Here is a 22,179-nt window from a genome sequence, read left to right on the forward strand (position 1 = left end):
TTAGTTGGAACAATAACATTCTTACAGCGTGACAGGAATGCCCAATGCACGACTTGAGCACGTAATCTAAGATGACAGATAGTCACGAGGACGTTCTACAATAATGGAGGTGATGTCTTTTGGATGATGTGTCGAATCTAAGCCCCGTCTGCCCGTTTAGATGGATGTAAAATATCCCATGGCACCATTTGAAGAAGAGCAGGGGAATTCTTCCATTGGCCAGCATTTAACCCTTAACCAACACCTCTAAAACAGATTAATTGGCTGTTCATCTCATTGCTGCATGCAGGAGGTTGCTACATATAACTTAGCGACCACATTTACCTTCTGTGACAGAATAACAAAACCCTTTGGCAAGGATGGTGTGATGCCTATATATTAACTCATATACCTTCAGCCTTGTCATAGTCACATGCCTCCACGCACTAAATATATTTGTGTCGAACTTTCCCTCAGGTAGGAATGGTGGCCTGGAAAATGAACTTTAAAACTCCGGAGTATCCTGATGGACGTGAAATTATTGTCATCTGTAATGACCTCACTTATAAGGTTGGTACATTTGGCCCAGAGGAGGATTTGCTGTTCCTACGGGCATCTGAACTAGCAAGAGCAGAAGGCATTCCAAGAATCTTTATAGCAGCTAACAGTGGTGCCAGGATTGGGCTTGCTGAAGAGATAAGGCACATGTTCCAGGTGGCCTGGGAAGATGTAGACAATCCATATAAGGTAAGTAGTTCTTTTCCTTCTCCCTCTGCCTTCATAGTTACTCAATTCACTGTCTTTCCATTGAGTGGGTGTGGGTCCCTAATACTTCCACAAGTGTACCCTGCCAGATGATTAATGGGATGATGATGTAGTGCATAGCTCCATCCAAATCTGGTTATTGTTCATTTTTTTATTCTATTAGTGCAGTGTAAGTGGAAGCAGTTTCACTAAAGGGGTGTATAACACCTCCATAGACACTGAAAGGGCAAGCAAGGTAACAGAGGGAAACTGTTACCATTTCAGAAGTGACCCTTGTAATACTCCAGTACAGTATTTCTTCCATAACAGTTGAAATAAACTTCATTTTACACTCAAAATGCAAAATGCATCACTTTGTGCATGTGCTTTGTCAATTGGGATGATTTGTCAACTGATCAAGAATATAATTTCATTATAGGTTCATCGGCAGCTTTAAGCTTTATAGCTTTAAAGTATAAATAGATTGCAACTTTCTCATTTGTTTTTTTTTTCTAATATCCATTTTGTTTCTCAGGGCTTCAAGTACCTGTACTTGACACCTCAGGACTACACCAGAATTAGCCCCTTTAATTCTGTACACTGTGAAAATGTAGAGGAGGATGGAGAGTACAGGTGGGTGCCATAAGCAGCAAAGATTGGAAATCTGAAATTAAGGTACAGTCAGCATCTGAAAAGAGAAAAGACAGGGTAACGTCTTTTCTTTTGAACAACTGGCAAAAGAGTCTGTGACAAAAGTAGAGTATAGGTTTATAAGTGTTTTTTGTTACGTAGCTTTACAAAGTTTCTTTTAATAGAGATACCACCCTCAAAACCACTGCATGCTGGGAAATTAGCTGCATTTCTGTATTCCTGCCTGAAGCAGGATCAGAAAAAAGCCAGTCAGGCTATTGATTGCTAACAGCCATAGCATCTTGAAGCAAAACAATTAACATGCATCATCAGCCAATTAATTAACCTTATTGTCTACTTAAGACAATGTTAACTCAGACATCCCTCGTCAACCTCCCCTCCCCCTCACATGATCTTCAATGAGCCTCTGTAGATGTGTTAATGTAGATAACTGTGCATTATACTGGTAATTGCATTAATCTTCCAGAGTGGCTTCTCAATGGAAAGGAAAATACTGTAAAAGGAATGCGAGAAGTATAAGTTTTGGACATTTCTCATATTCTAGTTAATTACAAATTTGATTGAACCACAAGACCAGACCAAGCGCTGCAGATAGAAATAGCTATAAAATTTTGAATAAGGCTAGGGTGCTACTAAGCTACTGACAAGAGTCTAACATATTTTACTTGAAAAGTCTGCAAAGAAAAGCCACCCAAAGAAACTGAACCAACTGCTTGCCATTTTAATTATTTTATGAATGGATTCAACACTGCCATTATTTGAGCTGGTTTTTGCAATGGCTGTATTTTGCTGCTACTGTAAATGACTCTATCCATGAATTAACTTATTTTGATAATGCCATCTGATACTGTCTGGCGTGACTGATACTTGTTCTCAGACTTTGGGTGCATAGTTAAAATCCTATCCATAAATCCAGAGACAATAACCAATGGCCTGCTCACCGATGCTCAGTTTGGGTTCCGCCAGGACTACTTGGCTCCAGACCTCATTACAGCCTTGGTCCAAACATGGACAAAAGAGCTGAATTCTAGAGGTGAGGTGAGAGTGTCTGCCCTCAACATCAAGGCAGCATTTGACCGAATGTGGCACTAAGGAGCCCTAGTAAAATTGAAGTCAATGGGAATCAGGGGGAAATCTCTCCCATGGCTGGAGTCATACCTAGCACAAAGGAAGATGGTAGTGGTTGTTGAAGGCCAATCATCTCAGCCCCAGGACATTGCTGCAGGAGTTCCTCAGGGCAGTGTCTGAGGCCCAACCATCTTCAGCTGCTTCATCAATGACCTTCCCTCCATCATAAGGTCAGAAATGGGGATGTTCGCTGATGATTGCACAGTGTTCAGTTCTATTCGCAACTCCTCAGATAATGAAGCAGTCCGTACCCGCATGCAGCAAGACCTGGACAACATCCAGGATTGGGCTGATAAGTGGCAAGTAACATTCGCACCAGACAAGTGCCAGGCAATGACCACCTCCAACAAGAGAGAGTCTAACCACCTCCCTTTTGACATTCAATGGCATTACCATCGCCGAATCCCCCACCATCAACATCCTGGGGGTCACCATTGACCAGAAATGTAACTGGACCAGCCACATAAATACTGTGGCTACAAGAGCAGGTCAGAGGCTGGGTATTCTGTGGCGAGTGACTCACCTCCTGACTCCCCAAAGCCTTTCCACCATCTACAAGGCACAGGTCAGGAGTGTGATGGAATACTCTCCACTTGCCTGGATGAGTGCAGCTCCAACAACACTCAAGAAGCTCGACACCATCCAGTACAAAGCAGCCTGCTTGATTGGCACCCCATCCACCACCCTAAACATTCACTCCCTTCACCACCAGCGCACTGTGGCTGCAGTGTGTACCATCCACAGGATGCACTGCAGCAACTCACCAAGGCTTCTTCGACAGCACCTCCCAAACCCACGACCTCTATCACCTAGAAGGACAAGAGCAGCAGGCACATGGGAACAACACCACCTGCACGTTTCCCTCCACGTCACACAGCATCCTGACTTGGAAATATATCGCCGTTCCTTCATCGTTGCTGGGTCAAAATCCTGGAACTCCCTACCTGACAGCACTGTGGGAGTACCTTCACCAGACGGACTGCAGAGGTTCAAGAAGGCGGCTCACCACCACCTTCTCAAGGGCAATTAGGGATGGGCAATAAATGCTGGCCTTGCCAGCGACGCCCACATCCCATGAACAAATAAAAAAAATAGATCTCTTATTGACCCAGGGTTCACCATCACCGATTACTTTGTGCACTAGGTCACACTTCAGATCATGAGCAAGAATGCTTTCCTATGGGAACTGTTTAGCATGAGAAAAGTGTACTTCTAACATTTTCTGTTTTTATATTTGATAAATTAACGATTTTGATGAGCTAAATATCACTTAATTTCTGTAACTCTGTATGTAGACATTTCTATAGCGAAAGCTTTAAAGATCCTTCGGTTCTATGCCAGTGATGTGGCACATTGTTGCACTGAAATGGTGTGCAGTGGAGTAGGACACGGCGTCTATCTGTGTTATTTACCCCACCCTGTCAAAAAAATATACTGAAAACTCAGTCAAGCAATCTGGAAGAGATGATGAGTGGTGACAAGTCACTTTCTCAGATTGAGGGAAGGAATCAAATCCAAGTAAGAACTAACATTCGCTTAGAGAGACATTGACAGACATTTTATAATAGGTTGTCCATTTGTCCATCTGCTTCATCTAATGGAGTGGGCTATCAAATCTTCTAAGACTAATGACTGAACTGTGATGGCAGCCATCAATTCTCATCTTCATGCGATATGGCAACAGAGGCGGTTTGCTGTATTGGGCCTTCAGAAAAGATTGTACATGTATTTTAGTTGAATAATACATTTTTTATGGGAGCAACATTTTAGTAGTGAAAGTTTTATAAGCTTTTACGGCTCTTGTTCCAAGCAGTAGTCGCACCATCATTAATGGCCTCTTCAACAAAATTGGTTGAGTAGGAAGGGCTTCGTGACCTTCCTAACCATGGTCCTGTTTTCTAGGTATGTTATAACTGACATTATTGGTAAGGAGGAAGGCCTGGGGGTGGAGAACCTGCGTGGAGCCGGTACCATTGCTGGAGAATCCTCCCTCGCTTACAATGACATCATCACAATCAGTCTGGTAAGTGTGACAGGCTGTGTTCCTCCGCTGTTACAAGTTTACCGGTGGATCTCGTATGGCATTACTCACAGTAAGTTCGATGATGGACTGCTTTATAAGGATAGGAGAGTTATACCATATCATCCGCAATGTATTGTTCTGCTGTTCAGGTGGAGCTGTGCCATAAAGTAAACACAGGCTCAGGTCAATCAGTATTTAATTGCTTAATTAGACAAGTTTGCAGATTGAAAAATATGTGTAAGTTTTAGGCTGCAGGTCAAACCACCCCTCTTAATCAAAAAACAAAATAGTGCATCTTCCATGACATTGCTCACAGGAAGTTGGAGGATCTGGTGTTTTATAAGAATGGGAAGATTATACAATTATAGTTTTGCTGATTGGAGTAAAGTAAATGGTTAAAAAAGTAAGATAAATTTAGCTGTGGATACATAGAAATTATACAAATCAATTTAATGAATAGAGAATTGGATGGAATTCTATATGAGAAGGTCTTCATATAATTTTCTCTGTTTAGTAATAAAGGGAGGTTTAGTTAAAAGTAAATTAATTAAAGTAAAATTGTGAATGAAAAGCATTTATGTAGTCTGGAGTCTTATAGTCATTGAGTTTGTGCTGGGAATTAAGTGATGTATCTGGCTGTTCATGTGCTCAATATTGGTGCTGAATGGGAGGGGGAGGAGTACTGTAAGATGTTTTTCAGTTCAATAAAGTTGTGTCAGGTAATGTTTTTTGAGGAACACGGGGCTGACGTGGATGTGTGGCTGATATCACTGGTCAATGGAGAGAATGTGGTCATTAGTCATTGTTTTGAGTGGGGCAAGAGCTCTTCGGTTTTTAAAACTGCAACAGTCTTGCAGAGCGAGAAACTTGAGTACAATCGTGGGAGTGGGTGAAATAAGCAGTAAATGTTTAGAGAAAGAAATAAATTGTGAAGCAGAATAAATTAGAGTCAAGACCTTTTTTCTATTATCTAAGTGAACTTTGAAACAGTAAAATAAATATTAGTGTTTGTAGTCAAAGGGAGCATTTTGTGCTCAAAGTTTTGTAATGGCATTGATGTGAGGAACCTCACATGCTCAATGGGTCACCTCGAAAAATGAGCACATTTGTTGCACCTGTCCATGGGCAAGGAGATCCCTGCCCAGCTCTTAGATTTAGGTTTACAGTTGCAGAAATTGAGCCTTTCGGTCTTAATTATTTGAAGTTAAATTCCGGATGAATATTTTCATAATTTTCCAGCACCTGTTCAAATAGTTTGTCAATAATCACTATCGAGCCCAATAGCTTTCAAACTTTTCTGTGTGGGGACCCTCTGCAAATATCGACATACTCCCGGGGACTCCCTGTCCCGACTTTTTAAAGATAGTGTCAGTTACCCAAAGGAAAACAGTGCCATCATTGCAGAAAGCATTTTATTACCTGATATCAGGGCTAAAAGGGTTCAATTATGAGGACAGGTTACATAGACTAGGCTTGTATTCCCTGGAGTATAGAAGATTAAGGGGTAATCTAATTGAGGTGTTTAAAATGATTAAAGGAGTTGATAGAGTAGATAGAGAGAAACTATTTCCTCTCGTGGGGGAATCCAGAACGAGGGGGCATAACCTTAAAATTAGAGCTAGGCCGTTCAGGGGTGAAGTCAGGAAGTACTTCTTCATGCAAAAGATAGTGGAAATCTGGAACTCTTCCCCCAAAAAGCTGTTGAGGCTGGGGGTCAATTGAAAATTTCAAAACTGAGAATAATAGATTTTTGTTAGGCAAGGGGATTAAGGGATACGGAACCAAGGCGGGGGGTAGATGGAGTTAAGATACAGATCAGCCATGATCTAGTTGAATGGCAGAACAAGTTCGAGTGGCTGAATGACCTACTGCTGTTCCTATGTTTCTATTAGAAATAATAAACAATAACAAATAATATGCAAGAAAGTCACACATATAAAAAAAATACAAACTTCCCATAACACTTGTAGCCTGTGGTATATCCAAGCCCAGACATACAGACTGAAATCTGATGACCTTGTGGGCTGCCTAGTTGCCTTGGAGCCTAGTTAGGAAATCAATGATCTAGCTTACACCTGAAGCATGGCAACTTTGGTGAGATATAGGTGCTGCCAAAACCTGTGTAACATGACTGTCTTAAGGAGAGAGGAGCAGGAGAGAAATTTGGGAGAAAAACGTTAACAGATGTGTATGTGAAACAATAAAAAATCCCAAATGTTAAACAAAAACTAGAGACAACCAGCTTGCACATCTGTAATAGTGTTGGAGAGGACTCCATTTTGATTAACAAAAGCTTAAAAAAAACTTACTTTATAAGACTTGATGGAATAGAAATTGTCCTGTGTCCTATTTGTAACAGATTAGTTAATATGTTTAGTGAAATTCCTCTGTTCCTATTTTAAAGCTGTTTTAACAGATTAAAAACTTCATTAAAAATAGCACCTGAACACAATAACCAATTTCTTACAAATACTGTATAAAGGAACCTCTACTCCAACATCCTGGGGGTCACCATTGACCACCATTGACCAGAAACTTAACTGGACCAGTCATATAAATACTGTGGCTACAACAGCAGGTCAGAGGCTGGGTATCCTGCAAGCGAGTGACTCACCTCCTGACTCCCCAAAGCCTTTCCACCATCTACAAGGCACAAGTCAGGAGTGTGATGGAATACTCTCCACTTGCCTGGATGAGTGCAGCTCCAACAACACTCAAGAAGCTCGACACCATCCAGGACAAAGCAGCCCGCTTGATTGGCACCCCATCCACCACCCTAAACATTCACTCCCTTCACCACCGGCGCACAGTGGCTGCAGTGTGTACCATCCACAGGATGCACTGCAGCAACTCGCCAAGGCTTCTTCAACAGCACCTCCCAAACCCGCGACCTCTACCACCTAGAAGGACAAGAGCAGCAGGTACATGGGAACAACACCACCTGCACGTTCCCCTCCAAGTCACACACCATCCCGACTTGGAAATATATCGCCGTTCCTTCATCGTTGCTGGGTCAAAATCCTGGAACTCCCTTCCTAACAGTACTGTGGGAGAACCTTCACCAGACGGACTGCAGTGGTTCAAGAAGGCGGCTCACCACCACCTTCTCAAGGGCAATTAGGGATGGGCAATAAATGCCGGCCTCGCCAGCGATGCCCACATCCCATGAATGAATTAAAAAAAGAGCTTTCTTGGTATCTATCAATACCATCTTCAAGTGTTAACTGAAAGTGGAAATGTCTGGTCAGTAAAACTTATACATTCCTTTTTATTTTTTGCAGGTGACATGCCGAGCAATTGGAATTGGAGCATACCTGGTTAGGTTGGGACAACGTGTGATCCAAGTGGAGAATGCCCATATCGCTCTCACCGGAGCCAGTGCACTGAACAAGGTCAGAATAAAGCATACTGGTTTCTACTGCAGATGATAAAACATTGCCAATTTGGAACCAAATCAACCCAAGTCCATTGAAGCTTTGAGCTGGATTTGAGTCATTGAAATTCTCATTGCCATTGCCATGACAAGATGATGTGATGGAATGGGCAGGTGTAACATCAAGGGTAGATAAAATCCACCTGTGCCGAGAACAGGAAGTAAAGGATGCACTGCTCACTGTTCTCCAAAGTGGAGAAGGTGCATAGAGTGAGAACCAATAGTAGAAGTCAAACTTCCAAAGACTAGGTTGGAGTGTTGTGTTTTGACCCCTAGGACCTGTGTTCAAATCCTGCTAAGAACGATGTGATGAAATACTCTGCTCTGCTGTTGTAAGCATCCTAATGGAAATTAATTTGGAACTCGTGCCAACTTGGAAGTGAGCAGAAAAGACCCACAGAACAAAACTGCCACTGAATTGACATTTCAATGGTAGTTTCACTCCAAGGACACAAGAAAGGCTGGTAAATGCTGTAAGGGGCTAAAGCATGATGTTGGAGCAGAAAAGAGGGTCTTTACTCAGCATAGAACAATGCTATAACTGACCTGGAAACGCTGATGGGACACTGGCAGCAAAACCCATTCTATTCCCCAGCAATGAGGTTGCTCACCTTGATCCGTTCAAAAATTCTTACTCTTCTCCCTGCCCCAAAACTAGTGGTGCTGTTTAAGAGAACAGTAATCACATTTTACTGACAAGGAAGTTGGCTCTTTATGGCAGCAGCATTGACCTTTGCAGCGCCAGTGGCAATGACTAATTTTTAACTTCCTTACATTATTTTGTTTTTAACAGTGTAAACAAACTGCACAGGCGGAATTATCTCTGATCCAGGTCACTGTTCTCTCTCCGTGTTAACAGTCAAAGAAAAGGGCTGCCAATTTTTTTTTCTCACCCCTTCCTGTTGAATAAGTTGTGTCCTTCATTCCTGACAGGTCCTTGGCCGTGAAGTGTACACATCTAACAACCAGCTGGGTGGAGTGCATATCATGCACAACAATGGAGTATCGCACACCACTGTCCCTGATGATTTTGAGGGAGTTTATACCATCTTACAGTGGCTCTCCTACATGCCTAAGGTATGATTGTGTAGATTGAAAGCACAGCTCTGTGTGAATACAGCTTGTAGTAAAAGATGGAAGTTTCTTCATTAGTTTAAAGCCTTTAAAGTCTCAATTATAGATTCATATATATGTTAATCTTTGGTACAATTATCTGTCTAGTGTAAATGAAGCAGTTTATAGGATCAATTGAAGCAAAGTAGTTGGATAAAGGTTCGTGATTGTTATTCTTCGTATGATGAACTTTGTTTCTCTGTTGTGCTATGTGGAATGGGGAGAGAGTGGGTGGAAGAATTCAATCAAACGTGCTTCCCCAGAGGGAAGGAAGGAAAATTTTAAGGGCAGTCTCCCCATGTCTCTCACCATTAAGAAAATAAATATGCAGGTGCAAGAAAAGACTTTCAGAAGGCGAGAGAGAAAGCAAGAAGAGAAGTTGCTAGAGATTTAACAAGATAATAGAAAGTGAGAGGTAGGCAGAAAGAGAGGAAGATGAACAGAAAGAAAGACGGAAACAAAATATTTCAGAGAGACCAGCAGCAGAGAGTTAAGGGAAGAGAGATGCAAATTTTTTTTCAACCATGGACAATGCCACATGAGGTCAACTAGCATATTTAACTTTTAAAGAGCTTTGACAGCTCTGATCCAGGGACATCTCCTACCTTGCTCTAATGTTGCATGTAAAATTGAGGTATTAGTTTGTAATGTCTGAGGTTGGATCTCAGATTGGGTCAGTGGGTAGCACTCTAATCTGACCTCAGAGTCCGAGGTCATGGTCATCTTCAGATGAATTGTTAAACTGAGGCCCTGTCTTACGGTTTGGGTTGACATAAAAGATGCAATGGCTCTTTCTGAAGAAGAGCAGGGAGTTCTCCCAGTGTCCCAGCCAATATTTCTCCCTCAACCACCACCACCAAAAAACAGATTAACTGGTCATTCATCTTGTTGCTGTTTTGGGAATATTGTTATGGCCAAACTGGCTGCTCAAAGCCTGTCCCAGTCACTGCCATCATCTTCTTGTTGAACAGCTACTCACAAAGCTGCATTAGTGTTCTATGTGCTGCCAGCTAATATAAAGAAACTAATTCTGATCAGATTAAATATCTATATCAGGCTATCTTGTGCTATGCCTTTTAACATGTAGGATGAATGAATGTGTTAGGATGAATGTTTTATTCTGTTATTGTAGAACAACAAGAGTCCAGTGCCTGTGATCTCCCCAAAGGATTGTCCTGAGAGAGAAATTGATTTTGTCCCCACTAAGGCCCCATATGATCCTCGTTGGATGCTGGCTGGCAGACCTCACCCAAGTAAGAAGAATTTCAGTATTCTGGAGAAGAAATGATGGTTTAATGAATAGCTACAATTTAGTACATAAGGTTTTGGGGCTAGAAATTCTCCATATTATTTAAATTTATCCTTTGAGTAAAGCTGTGGGATAAATGTAATGCATGGGGAAATATCTGGCCAAAGATGTTGGAGAAAGAATAGGCCTTGACGAGACGGTGCCACCTAGCGACTGGTTTAGGAGAGGAATTTGTTTCTCACAGGATTCTTCTTAATCTGCAGCTATCAAAGGTGCCTGGCAGAGTGGTTTCTTTGACCATGGATCCTTCAATGAAATCATGAAAGCCTGGGCACAGACTGTAGTGGTGGGAAGAGCAAGGTAAGAACAAGTAAATTACGAAGCTAGGGTTAGGGGAGGGACAGAGAAATACTATAGCTTTTAACCTTTCCCCTTTTGTTCCTCACAAACTCCAAATGTGCTATACTTCATGCTCTTCCTCCTCCCTGAGTCCTCACTATGTTGAAATCAAGACTCATTGCACCATCTCCTACTCTGACTCATTCTATCCCCCAGCCTTTCCTTCGCCCTACAATATACCCAAGCTCAACAATCATCTAATCACTATTTATTTGTTGTTTTAACCTCATCCTCTCTCCTATAGTTTCAATCTTATTGGTGTTCTGCATGATGGGCCTTGGACCTTCCTCACTAAATTAAATTGAATACACAGTCTTTCTCAATTGGAACTGCAACTCCCAAAATACTCAACACTGGTTTGTTTGCTATGAGGTCTGTGCAGTTCTGAAAACAATAAGTGCAATTGATGGATGTGAAGTACTGCAAAGGGGAACCCTATTATAGTGTCCACAGTGTTTTAAATATGATAAATTTATAATATAAATAGAGCAGCTTATCACTTCAGAATGCCTCAAACTGCTTCACATGATGAACTACTTTTGAAGTGCAGTAACTTTTATGTAGGCAACTATGTTGTAAGAATATATATTGAAGACACTAAATAAATTACTGTTATTTTGCAATGTCAGGGCTGCTTGTAGTCCGAGTCAAATAAGGGCACAATTCTAAAAGGGGTACAGGAACAGAGAGATCTAGGGGTATATGTAAAAACTTGTTGAAGGTTGCAGGGCAGGTTGAGAAAGCAGTTAAGAAAGCATACGAGATCCTGGGTTTTATAAATAGAGGCAGAGTACAAAAGCAAGGAAGTCATGATGAACTTTTATAAAACACTGGTTCGGCCACAACTGGAGTATTGTGTCCAGTTCTGGGCACTGCACTTTGGGAAAGATGTGAAGGCCTTAGAGAAATTGCAGAAGAGATTTACTAGCATGATTCCAGGGATAAGGGACTTTAGTTATGTTGATCGACTGGAGAAACTGGGGTTGTTCTCCTTAGAGCAGAGAAGGTTGAGAGGAGATTTGATAGAGGTATACAAAATCATAAAGGGTCTAGACAGATTAAATAGAGAGAAACTGTTCCCATTGGCAGAAGGGTCAAGAACCAGAGGATATAGATTTAAGGTGATTGGCAAAAGAATCAAAGGTGACATAAGGAAAATCTTCTTTACACAGCGTGGTTAGGATCTGGAATGCATTGCCCGAGAGGGTGGTGGAGGCAGATTCAATCATAGCTTTTTAAAGGGAACTGGATAGGTACTTGAAAGGAAAAAATTTGCAGAGCTATGGGGATAGGGCGGGGGAGCGGGACTAGCTGGATTGCACTTGCATAGAGCTGGCGCAGACTCGATGGGCCGAATGGTCTCCTTCCGAGCTGTTACCTTTCTATGATTCTAACAGCACTGCATTTTAGAGTGGGGGGGGGGGGGTAGATGAGGAGGAGGAGAAGGAAGGGGAAATATAACACACCAGGATTTTTTTATGATTGACAGCAAGACTTACTGTTTACTGAGCATGCCTGAGGGCTGATGGCGCTCAAAACCAGGAAGCCACTATTGAGAAAAAAATTAAACAATCAAACCGAAGTAATGTATCAACTTTTGAACTCTTATCAGAGGTAACTTTAACAGGAAAAGTTTAAGGAATCGTTTACTTTTGCTACTACAGCAAGGTGCATGATTTATTTGGGTAAAATGTATTTTTTAACTTCTAGTAGTTGGTGAAAACATTATGGTCTTAGTTTTTAAAATAAAAAGTTCATCCATCAGCAACACCATGGAAGATCCATATATATAATTGTATCTAGTATGCACTTGCCATATGCCAAATGTCCATCATTTTTTAAAAAAAATCCTGATTTGGTTTTTGAAAATTTTGAAGCAATAAGGAAGCACTTAGTTCACTGTCTCTTAGCACATCTGTCACAAATTTCTTTCCAAATTCTTTCAGCGGCCCTGTGCACTTGCAACAGCATAACCTCCAACACACTATGAGCTACAGGAGATCCATTTGTTACTTTAAAAATAAATAAGACATAGTTCAATTGATCCTGAATTGCTTGTCTGATTGCCTTGCACAGGTTAGGCGGGATCCCTGTGGGAGTTATTGCAGTGGAGACTCGGACCGTTGAACTGACGAACCCAGCGGACCCAGCCGACCTCGAATCAGAATCAAAAGTGAGTAGGTAATCACTTTGGAGAAGAAAGACGGCCCTTTCTGATAGAGATGGGCAAACTGCCTACAAATTAGCTCAGTTTAAGCAGATTCCATTGGCTGAACTGATTTGCATTTGTGTTTAAAACTCTTTTAATTACTGACTTTAGCTGGGCAATAATTGGTGTGCTGTATTTGGCCTTTGTATCTCTGGGCTGAGGAGGGAGGGAGGGAGGGAGGAGGGGGACGGGGATGGGGGGAAATCAGCAAGTGTACCTGCTCCTGATCACAGTCAAGTGAATGTAGTCATCGGATGCAGCTAAGACCAAGTTTGGCTGTGATGCCTGCCATGGTAAAATAGCCTGCCAACATTCACTTTCTAGGTTCACATATGAAGAATGGTCATTTGGGCCAGTAAAATAGCCTGTTAACACACTCTGCCTGGGATCATACGTGAATAACGGCTACTCAGGCAAGAAGCCAGAAGGCTGTCAGGATTGGTGGAATGATACTTCAGCACAAGTTGTCACCTTTCAGGAGAAGAGGGGAGAAAAGGGTTTTAAAAAAAAATAAAATCCAAGTTTTCCAAATTGCCGAGAAATCTGCATGCACACCAGCACAGCAGTGGCGTGGAAGGGGGGGAAAAGGAAACAAACTAATATGTTTTGGCGGGAATAGTATGCTACAGCAGCCCGCAAATAGTTGAGTACATTTCTGAATGTATGCAACTGATTGGCTTTTTCTGTTTTATTTAATAGATCGTTCAGCAAGCTGGACAGGTGTGGTTTCCCGACTCTGCTTTTAAAACCGCACAGGTCATGAAAGACTTCAAACGAGAGGGTCTTCCCCTTATTGTGTTTGCTAACTGGCGAGGGTTTTCTGGGGGAATGAAAGGTAAGGTCCATGGTTTTACCAAAGCAAACTGTTATCTCCAAAACTGCATAACAGGACTCCGTAATTTACATAGTTGCATTTTGGGAAAGTTTGCTTGCTATACAGAGATTGTTGCATGGTATCAGTAATGTACATAATGACAAATCCCTTACTGGCCATTGTGTGGCAAGCAAGCATCTTTAGGGAAGAGGGAAAAATGTTTTAAAAAGGGAATGACATTCTAAATGTCTTTATTGTTACCATAAGTTCCAATTCAACTGCATTACTTGCTATTAATACTTTCCTCCAACCAGGCACTACACCAGGTTACAACACGGAAACAGGCCTTTCGGCTAAACCAGTCTGTATCGGCATTTACCCTCCATGCGAGCAAATAGTTCTAATCACACTTACCCACCCTGTTCCCTTATTTATTTAACTGCTTTTCCTTCAGCTATTCAATTATTGCCCATTAAATATTTAGTGGGAATCTATCATGGGTTGTTCTTGTTAATCTCTTTATTCTGTCCCAGTTTTGTTTTTAGTCAACAATTTTGAAAATACAGTGCAACCTCCGTAACAGAAGGAATCCGCCTGTTGGATAATCGATAGTTCCCAAAATTTGGTATTCCATGTAGGGTACAGCAATACCCTGGGAACAGGAATTCAGAGAAGTACAGTGTATGTAACAAAAGAAACACTTAAGTTAATCTCCAACAAAAGGTCATAAAAGACAAATAAAAAGGAAACATTGGGAGCTGTACAATGAGGTGACATGGCTTATACATGGCGAAGATTCTGGTGGACAATTGGAAAGGTAGATAATCAAAGTGTGAGGGTTCCACTGTTATTCATAGGAGCACAGCTTCTCTTTGTGGTCATAATGACCTACTTTCACATGATCTCAAATGTTCCTAATTTTTTTAAAAATTTTCTTAAAATGCAACAGAAACTTGACAGTGGCTGAGGGGAAAAACTGCTTGTGGCGGCCCTTCTGCTGAGTTGATAAAAATCCAATTTGGACTGTCTTGAATTCATTTTGTTGCCTTTTCCTTTTAGATATGTACGACCAGGTTCTGAAGTTTGGCGCCCAGATCGTAGATAGTTTGAGGGAGTTCCAGCAGCCTGTGCTGGTTTACATCCCGCCTCACGCTGAACTCCGAGGTGGCTCTTGGGCAGTTGTTGATCCAACAATCAATCCACTTTATGTAGAGTTGTATGCGGACCGAGAAAGCAGGTACTGGTAAAAAGACGTTGTCAAGTTCCATTATCAGGTGAAAGTTTTCTCAAGTTTAGGTAACATTACTTCTGGAACTACCTTTTATCCTGTGGGGAGGAGGAAAGAATTCAGAGGAGATAGTACAACAGCCGTTCCTGTTACCTTGCAACACCATCTCCCTCTCAATCAACATTCCCCACAGTGTAACAAGCTCCCACCCAAAAATTCTTAATGATGCTAGGTCTATTTTTGATATTTTTCTCCTCCCCCACCCTCATGGCTAATGTGAGGGCCTATACAAACTTAAATATTTACCATCTTTTCCTGAGAGCTCTCAGAATGTAGAATAGGGAGAAGTTCAACTGGCAGAGCAGTGAAGCACGCTGACTCTCCCAGGCACACCGTGCCATGGGTTTGTGATATAAGTTGGCAGCTACCATCTTCCACACAATGGGGTAGATCATGACATTGTGCGATAGTGTAAAACGGGCGACAGCGAGTCGGTGGCCCGTTTTACATCTCTCCCCATTTTTATTCCTGTTGACTTCAATGGAAATAAAAATAAGGAGAGATGTAAAACGGGCTGCCGATTTACTAGCATCCGTTTGTGCGATAGTGTAAATGTCCAGATCTACCCCAATGAGTTTGCTGACTTTTTCTCCTGTGCACCTTGTAAGAAGAGCAGCATTGGAGGCTTCCTGAATGGCTCAGCTTGTAAGCTCAGCTACTCACAACAACAAGCTCACAGGTTCTTGCCTTTATTGGGTTGGCTGATCTCAGCATTCCCAGGTTAGGGAGGAAAAGATCAGCAAGGGTTTCTGCTCACGACCGTTAACCAACAGTGCCAGTGGAAGTGTGCAGATGTCAGCTGAGGACAGGGTCAGGTTCAGCTGTGATTCCCTATGTGCTTGAACAGCCTGCCTGCACTCACTGTCCAGACTCGCACATAACAAATGGCCTGCTTGAAGTACTGGATGACGACCAGTGCCTATGGAACTACATCCCGATGAAAAGTTAGTACCTTCAGTCTAGGGCAGGAAATTGGCAAGAGTAAGCAAATTAATAAATAAATGCAGATATCGAGGGGCAGATGGTCTGCCTGCCCTCTCAATCAGGGAGTAGTGCTTCGTACTGAAAAACCTAAAAAGATAGGGGAGGGGTAGATGAAAGAAAGTCCTCCCAAACCTTTTTTGCTACAAACACAAATTTGACTGTTCTCACTAGGATGAGAAGGTTGTCCTATGAGGAGAGGTTGAGTAGAATGGGCCTATACTCTCTGGAATTTAGAAGAATGAGAGGTGATCTCATTGAAACATACAAGATTCTGAGGGGGTTTGACAGGGTAGATGCTGAGAGGCTGTTTCCTCTGGCTGGAGAGTCTAGAACTTGGGGGCATAATCTCAGGATAAGGGGTTGGCCATTTAGGACAGAGATGAGGAGGAATTTCTTCACTCAGAGGGTGGTGAATCTTTGGAATTCTGTACCCCAGAGGGCTGTGGATGCTGAGTCGTTGAATATGTTCAAGGCTGAGATCGTAAGATTTTTGGACTCTAGAGGAATCAAGGGATATGGGGATTGGGCGGGAAAGTGGCGTTGAGGTCGAAGATCAGCTGTGATCTTATTGAATGGCGGAGCAGGCTTGAGGGGCCGTATGGCCTACACCTCCTATTTCTTGTGTTCTTATGTTCTTACGCTGGCAGCCTGGCAAAACAATCTGAACAGTTAATTGATTCTTGGCTGTGATTAAACATGAACCACATTCTAGAGAACTCTCTCCTTTCCTCATGCCTCAGGGGTGGTGTGCTGGAGCCCGAAGGCACTGTGGAGATCAAGTTCAGGCGGAAAGACTTGGTGAAGACTATGAGGAGAATTGACACCATTTATTCAGGCCTTGTTGATCAGTTGGGTAAGGAGAATGCTACCCTGTCATCAAAGTGTCTTAATTTTAAGCATGGACACCCCCACCACCACCCCCACCCCCAAGTTGTACCATTACTTGATCCTTTGATCTGTCCTTGCTTAACTTTTGTAGGTTCTCCCGAGCTGTCTGAGAAAGTCCGTAAGGAACTAGAGGCCAAATTGAAAGCACGAGAGGAGTTCCTGTTCCCTATTTACCACCAAGTGGCAACCCAGTTTGCTGACCTTCATGACACACCTGGCCGGATGCAGGAGAAAGGAGTTATTACAGTTAAGGAGAATTCACCTGTATCTTCTCAATCTTAATGGGGCCATTAAATGGGCAGTGAGTCTGCAGTACTGTGGTGTAGGATACGGTTTAACAAGCATGATTCCCCTTATGATGAGGTACTGATCCCAGCTGACCTGTTGGGTAAGTGGTTTTATGACTGCAAGGCATGGTCCTGCAGGAAAGGAAAGGTGAAATGCAAACTAGTCTGTACCACCCTTAACCTACTTCCACCATGGTAATGTTGCATAGGAGAATGATGTGTATCATGGGTGGAAGAAAAGAATGAAAAGGAACAACTCACTCTAAATCTGGAATAAACTCCACAATCCATATCAATTCATAGGCCCTCCTCTCCTGGGCTAGGTTTGCTGCTGAGATTACTCCAATACTACTGTAGTCCAGTTCTGAGTATGGACCAGCATTGGAGTCTGACCTTTAAACTACAGTTTTGCTTTTTTAGCAACCAGGAATGCCAATATGTTGACGTGACATGCCCACGCTATTGCCAATTTTCTGGCCCTTCTTCAGTCGTATGAGTTCCACTCTGTAGGCATTTTGTGAATATCCAGAACATTCCATCATAATCAGGATGGAACTGCTATATTCATTATTCCTAAGGGAGAGGTCCTCTGTTTGACTACAGTGCATGTAACTTAATGCAATCATTTTCGCGTGAAACTGCAGGCTGCAATTATCAGGTTTTTTTCTATTAAAAAAATAATTAAGGTCCTTCAATGGTTTAAAGGGTAAATGCATCCCATAACATGCAACTGAGCCATACATACTAGAAAGGTTTGAGGTTTAATCACTGGGTTGTGCGAGTTAACTGATCTCAGTTGCAGGAATGGTAAGGACCCTACTGTCAGCCTCTGTGACGCTGGGCTAGGAAAGGGGGAAAGTAGCCAGAGTTCCTGCTCAACTGACCCCATGAATAGGTTTGGGTTCAACTGTGATACTTCCAACAATCAAGCAGTATACTGATGCTTACACATGGAGAACAGCCATTTGAGTGAGGTACTGGAGGGCTGCCGATGCCCAACAAACCATACATCAGCATCTTCAGATGAAAGGGGAGAAAGTTAGAAACCAAAAAAAAAAATTCATATACACTGTATATTCTTCAAAATAACTTATGCAGTGGAAGGAATAAAGGTTGTGACCTAACCTGGGGGGCGTTTATCACCTGATGTTCTCCGTAGGGTGACATCCTGATTTTAGCCGTGGAGGCCAGGTGCTTTCCTCACAGGGAAGAAAATATGAGGGGAAAGCTTGTCCTGGACTTCTCTCACATATCTCTGTTAATGCCGGTCTTTAGCTGACTGCTCAGAAATTTGGGAGCAGGTCTTCAGCGTGTTCACCCTTAAAGGAAAGGTGGGCAATGTAGAGGGACTTTAGGAGAAGAAGAGGAAACAACCTCGATGATTTCTGATCTCATTAAAAACCTTCACTAGGTTGAAGCCTGTAACTCCCTCCTAATGCAGGGATCCATTATACTGAAGTTTTATTGCCCGTGTGGTCTAATGCTCTACACCTTTGTAATGTTGCACTGCCTTGGCAGGGTAAGAATTATTTACAATGTCTTGATATTGTCGCTGACGTAATTAAAGCTGCTTCATTTCATCTTGGAGAAGGTCAGTGCCTCTCACTGCACGTCACACATTTTAAATAGTTTTTTTTTCCCATGGGCAACCTAAGCTAAGATCCAAGGGTGTTCTTGATTGTTTATAAGGCCTTTCAGGTCTTTGCCAGGCCAGTTGGGGATGGGGGAAGAGTTGCTCAAAGGAGGCTTGGTGGGGAGTAGGGGGGAAGGAAAAATAATGGGATGTGCCATTTAACCTCTGCAACTTCTTATTTTTATCATTCACTATTATGCCTTCACTTGTGCGATGGGTTGTAGCCACTGAGTGACCTGTTGTGGCTCAGTTTCCCAATGCTGCTGTCCAGCTGTCCTGGATCTTAATATACCCGTTTGTTCTGTTTCAGGATATCCTGGGCTGGAAGACTGTGCGCACGTTTTTCTACTGGCGTCTCCGGCGTCTGCTGCTGGAGGAGATGGTGAAACAAGAAATTGTGAAAGCAAACCATGAGCTGAGTGATGGCCACATTCAGTCCATGCTGCGGAGGTGGTTTGTGGAGACAGAGGGAACTGTCAAGGTCTGTGGAGAAGATAGTACTGATAATGTAGAAGTGTTGTCTACAGTGCAGCCATTTATGAATTTGTTAAGTTGAATTTTTTTTAATTCATTAAGTTGTGGGATTTCAGCACTGGCAAAACGAATAGTTTTCTGCTTTGTATCCAGCATCCACATTAAGCACTCACTAGGTCTGGTACATGGAATTACATAGAAATTACAACATGGAATTAGGTCGTTTGGCCCAAGTGGTTTGAAAAAACCATCACTAGGCAATAGTCCTAATCCTCTGTGCCTGCCCTGTCCCCATATCCCTTTATTCCCCCTTTCCTTCAACCACCTATCTAACCTATTCTTAAAAGTTGACATGGTTTCTGCTTCAATCACTAACTCCAGTGGTGCAATCCTCAACCTCACAACCCTCTGAGTAAAAAAAAGTTTCTCCTCCTCTCTGTCCTAAATCGTCTACATTTAATCTTATATCTGTGTTCCCTCGTTCTAGACCTAGCAATCACTGGAAACAGTCTCTTTCAATCTACTCTGTCTCATCCCTTCATAATTTAAACATCTCTATAGTGTTTGAAGGAGTGAATAGGGAAAGACTATTTCCACTGGTTGGGGAGTCAGTAACGAGGGCTCATCAATTTAAAATAGCCACTGAGAGTGAGGAGAGAGATTAGGAGAATTTTATTTACACAGTGGGTTATTGGAGCATGGAATGCTTTGCCACAAGGAATGGTTGAAATATTTGAAGCAAAAGAAGATGGGCTATGGGGAGAGAGTGAGATTAGTTTTGAATTGCTCTAGCATCGAGCTGGCATAGACACAATGGGCCAAACGGCGGCCTCCTGTACTTTAAACTTCAAGTGCTCCCATGGAAATGAGCAAAAAGTAGATTTTGAAAAATTTAGCTCTATAAGAATCAGACCAATACATTTACTAAATTTATCTTTTAAAGTTTTCTTGTTTATTCTAATTGCCTCATTATGGGAACCATTTGAAAAAAGTGATTTCGCCTGTCAGTAAGAGGGAGTTGAGTCAGGTCATCACAGCCAGGGCACTAATAGATATTCTACAACTTATTTTGTCACTTCTGAGCTCGGGAGGGGGGGGGGGAAATAAATAAGGCTGGGTTCAAACTCCAAGATTTCTGTGTAGCCATGGTGCTAGAAAGTGTGTGTGTGTGTGGGCTTAAGTGAGGGCAAAATCAGGTTTGGTTGGGATACCCCCTTGGCCCTCACATAAAGAATTGCCACTTTGGTAAGGCATTGGGAGGATGGCTAATGCCCATGAAACAGATTCAAGTACAACAATCACAATGGAAACATTGTAGCTGTCTGATCTTTTTATAGCCTCTGGTTTAGGAGAGCCACACTGTATTGATATGGTTAACAATGCAAAGGGCATCTGTTCCCTTAGTTTTGTCTGACAATTTACACAACTGCAGAGCTTGCAGAGTCCATTATCCCCCTCCCTGTCCCCAGGCTTAAGTGCTAGCCCACACAGAAGTAGAATGACAATGTCAGTATTGTGATTAAAGTATCTCTCAACTGCTGCTATCTATCCCATTTTTATTGGATGTCCTTGCTTATGTTGTGCAGGCGTACCTGTGGGACAACAACCAAAATGTAGTGGAGTGGTTAGAGAAACACCTCAATGAGGAGGAAGACAGTCGCTCTGTGATACGAGAGAACATCAAGTACCTCAAGCGGGATTACGCACTCAAACACATTCGCAAGTAGGTGTATGTATGTGTGCGGGAGGAGGAGAGAAGGTGGTTGATGTTGGATAGTGTCTTCTAATTGAAGGCCAGGAAACGTAATTCGTAGAGTTCTTGTACCTGTGTATAACTGACCGTATAGGTCCTAATTCTCGTACCCCTGCCATACGGAAGCTGTGCAGGAAATGCACAGTTTGTTTCAGATATGAAGTCTGGTGGTGTATGGCAATGAATATCAGCTCCCATTAGTGATCCAACTCGTATTTATCCCAGAGAGCTGAGACAGATTAGGGAGGAGACTTGTGAGATAGTCACTGGATACATATAATTACATAGATAGAATTACATAGAATGTACAACAAAGAAAGAGGCCTTTCGGCCCAACTGGTCCATGCTGGTGTTTATGCGCCACACGAGCCTCTTCCCATTCCTCTTTATCTAACCCTATCAGTATAACCTTGGGCCCAATATTACCAGGGAGGTGGGTTGGCAGCGGGGGGTCGACTGGGCGGGTGGGTAACCTGCCCAGTAAAATCAGTGGGTTCCCCACGTGATCGTAAGTAAATTGAAGCCGCTTACCTTGGCTTCCGGATTTCGCGCTGGAAAACTGCGCAGCGGGCAGACTGCGCACCTGCATCATAGGCTGTCAGCTGGAGGAGTCCTATTTAAAGGGGCAGTGCTCCACTGACTGACGCTGCGAAAAGGAGCCAAAATTACAGCATGGAGCAGCCCAGGGAGAAGGCTGCTTCCAGGTTTAATGATGCCTCACTCCAGGTCTTACTGGATGGGGTGAGGAAGGGGAGGAGGGAGATCTTCCACCTGGCGGACGGGAGGAAGTGGCCTGCCTCTGCCACCATGAAAGCCTGGCTCGAGGTGGCAGAGGAGGTCACCAGCACCACCAACATATCACGCACCTGCATACAGTGCAGGAGGCGCTTCAATGACCGAACCAGGTCAGCCGAAGTGAGTATTCTTACTCATTCCCCTACATTCCGTCTGCCACACCACCGCCCCCACCCCACATCTCCTTCTGCATTGCCAACACTACTCTATCACATCACTCCTCACACCCACTGAACCCTCATCCTCATGTTGCCTGCACTTACTCACCTCGCCAGTACTCATCCCACCACTACTACTCAACCCAATCCTCATACAATCTCATGGCTCTGTCTCAT

At 42.8% G+C, this 22,179-nt stretch overlaps 1 protein-coding gene across 4 annotated transcripts in view; it reads left to right on the top strand.

Annotated features, from left to right (window-relative positions):
- The window catches only part of acacb (acetyl-CoA carboxylase beta), a 127,256-nt gene that overhangs the window by 99,077 nt on the left and 6,000 nt on the right, over positions 1 to 22,179 (top strand). For all 4 annotated transcript variants that reach the window (XM_068006050.1, XM_068006054.1, XM_068006053.1 and 1 more), the window contains 14 exons: positions 457 to 726; positions 1,259 to 1,356; positions 4,405 to 4,525; positions 7,807 to 7,917; positions 8,892 to 9,035; positions 10,204 to 10,324; positions 10,584 to 10,680; positions 12,796 to 12,892; positions 13,628 to 13,763; positions 14,802 to 14,979; positions 16,755 to 16,867; positions 16,994 to 17,148; positions 19,133 to 19,303; positions 20,883 to 21,019. In XM_068006050.1, the coding sequence (XP_067862151.1) occupies positions 457 to 726; positions 1,259 to 1,356; positions 4,405 to 4,525; positions 7,807 to 7,917; positions 8,892 to 9,035; positions 10,204 to 10,324; positions 10,584 to 10,680; positions 12,796 to 12,892; positions 13,628 to 13,763; positions 14,802 to 14,979; positions 16,755 to 16,867; positions 16,994 to 17,148; positions 19,133 to 19,303; positions 20,883 to 21,019 (1,949 nt within the window). The remainder of the gene's footprint in view (positions 1 to 456; positions 727 to 1,258; positions 1,357 to 4,404; positions 4,526 to 7,806; positions 7,918 to 8,891; positions 9,036 to 10,203; positions 10,325 to 10,583; positions 10,681 to 12,795; positions 12,893 to 13,627; positions 13,764 to 14,801; positions 14,980 to 16,754; positions 16,868 to 16,993; positions 17,149 to 19,132; positions 19,304 to 20,882; positions 21,020 to 22,179) is intronic.

Source organism: Heptranchias perlo, chromosome 25 (assembly GCF_035084215.1).
Source record: "Heptranchias perlo isolate sHepPer1 chromosome 25, sHepPer1.hap1, whole genome shotgun sequence".
Lineage (NCBI taxonomy): Eukaryota > Metazoa > Chordata > Chondrichthyes > Hexanchiformes > Hexanchidae > Heptranchias > Heptranchias perlo.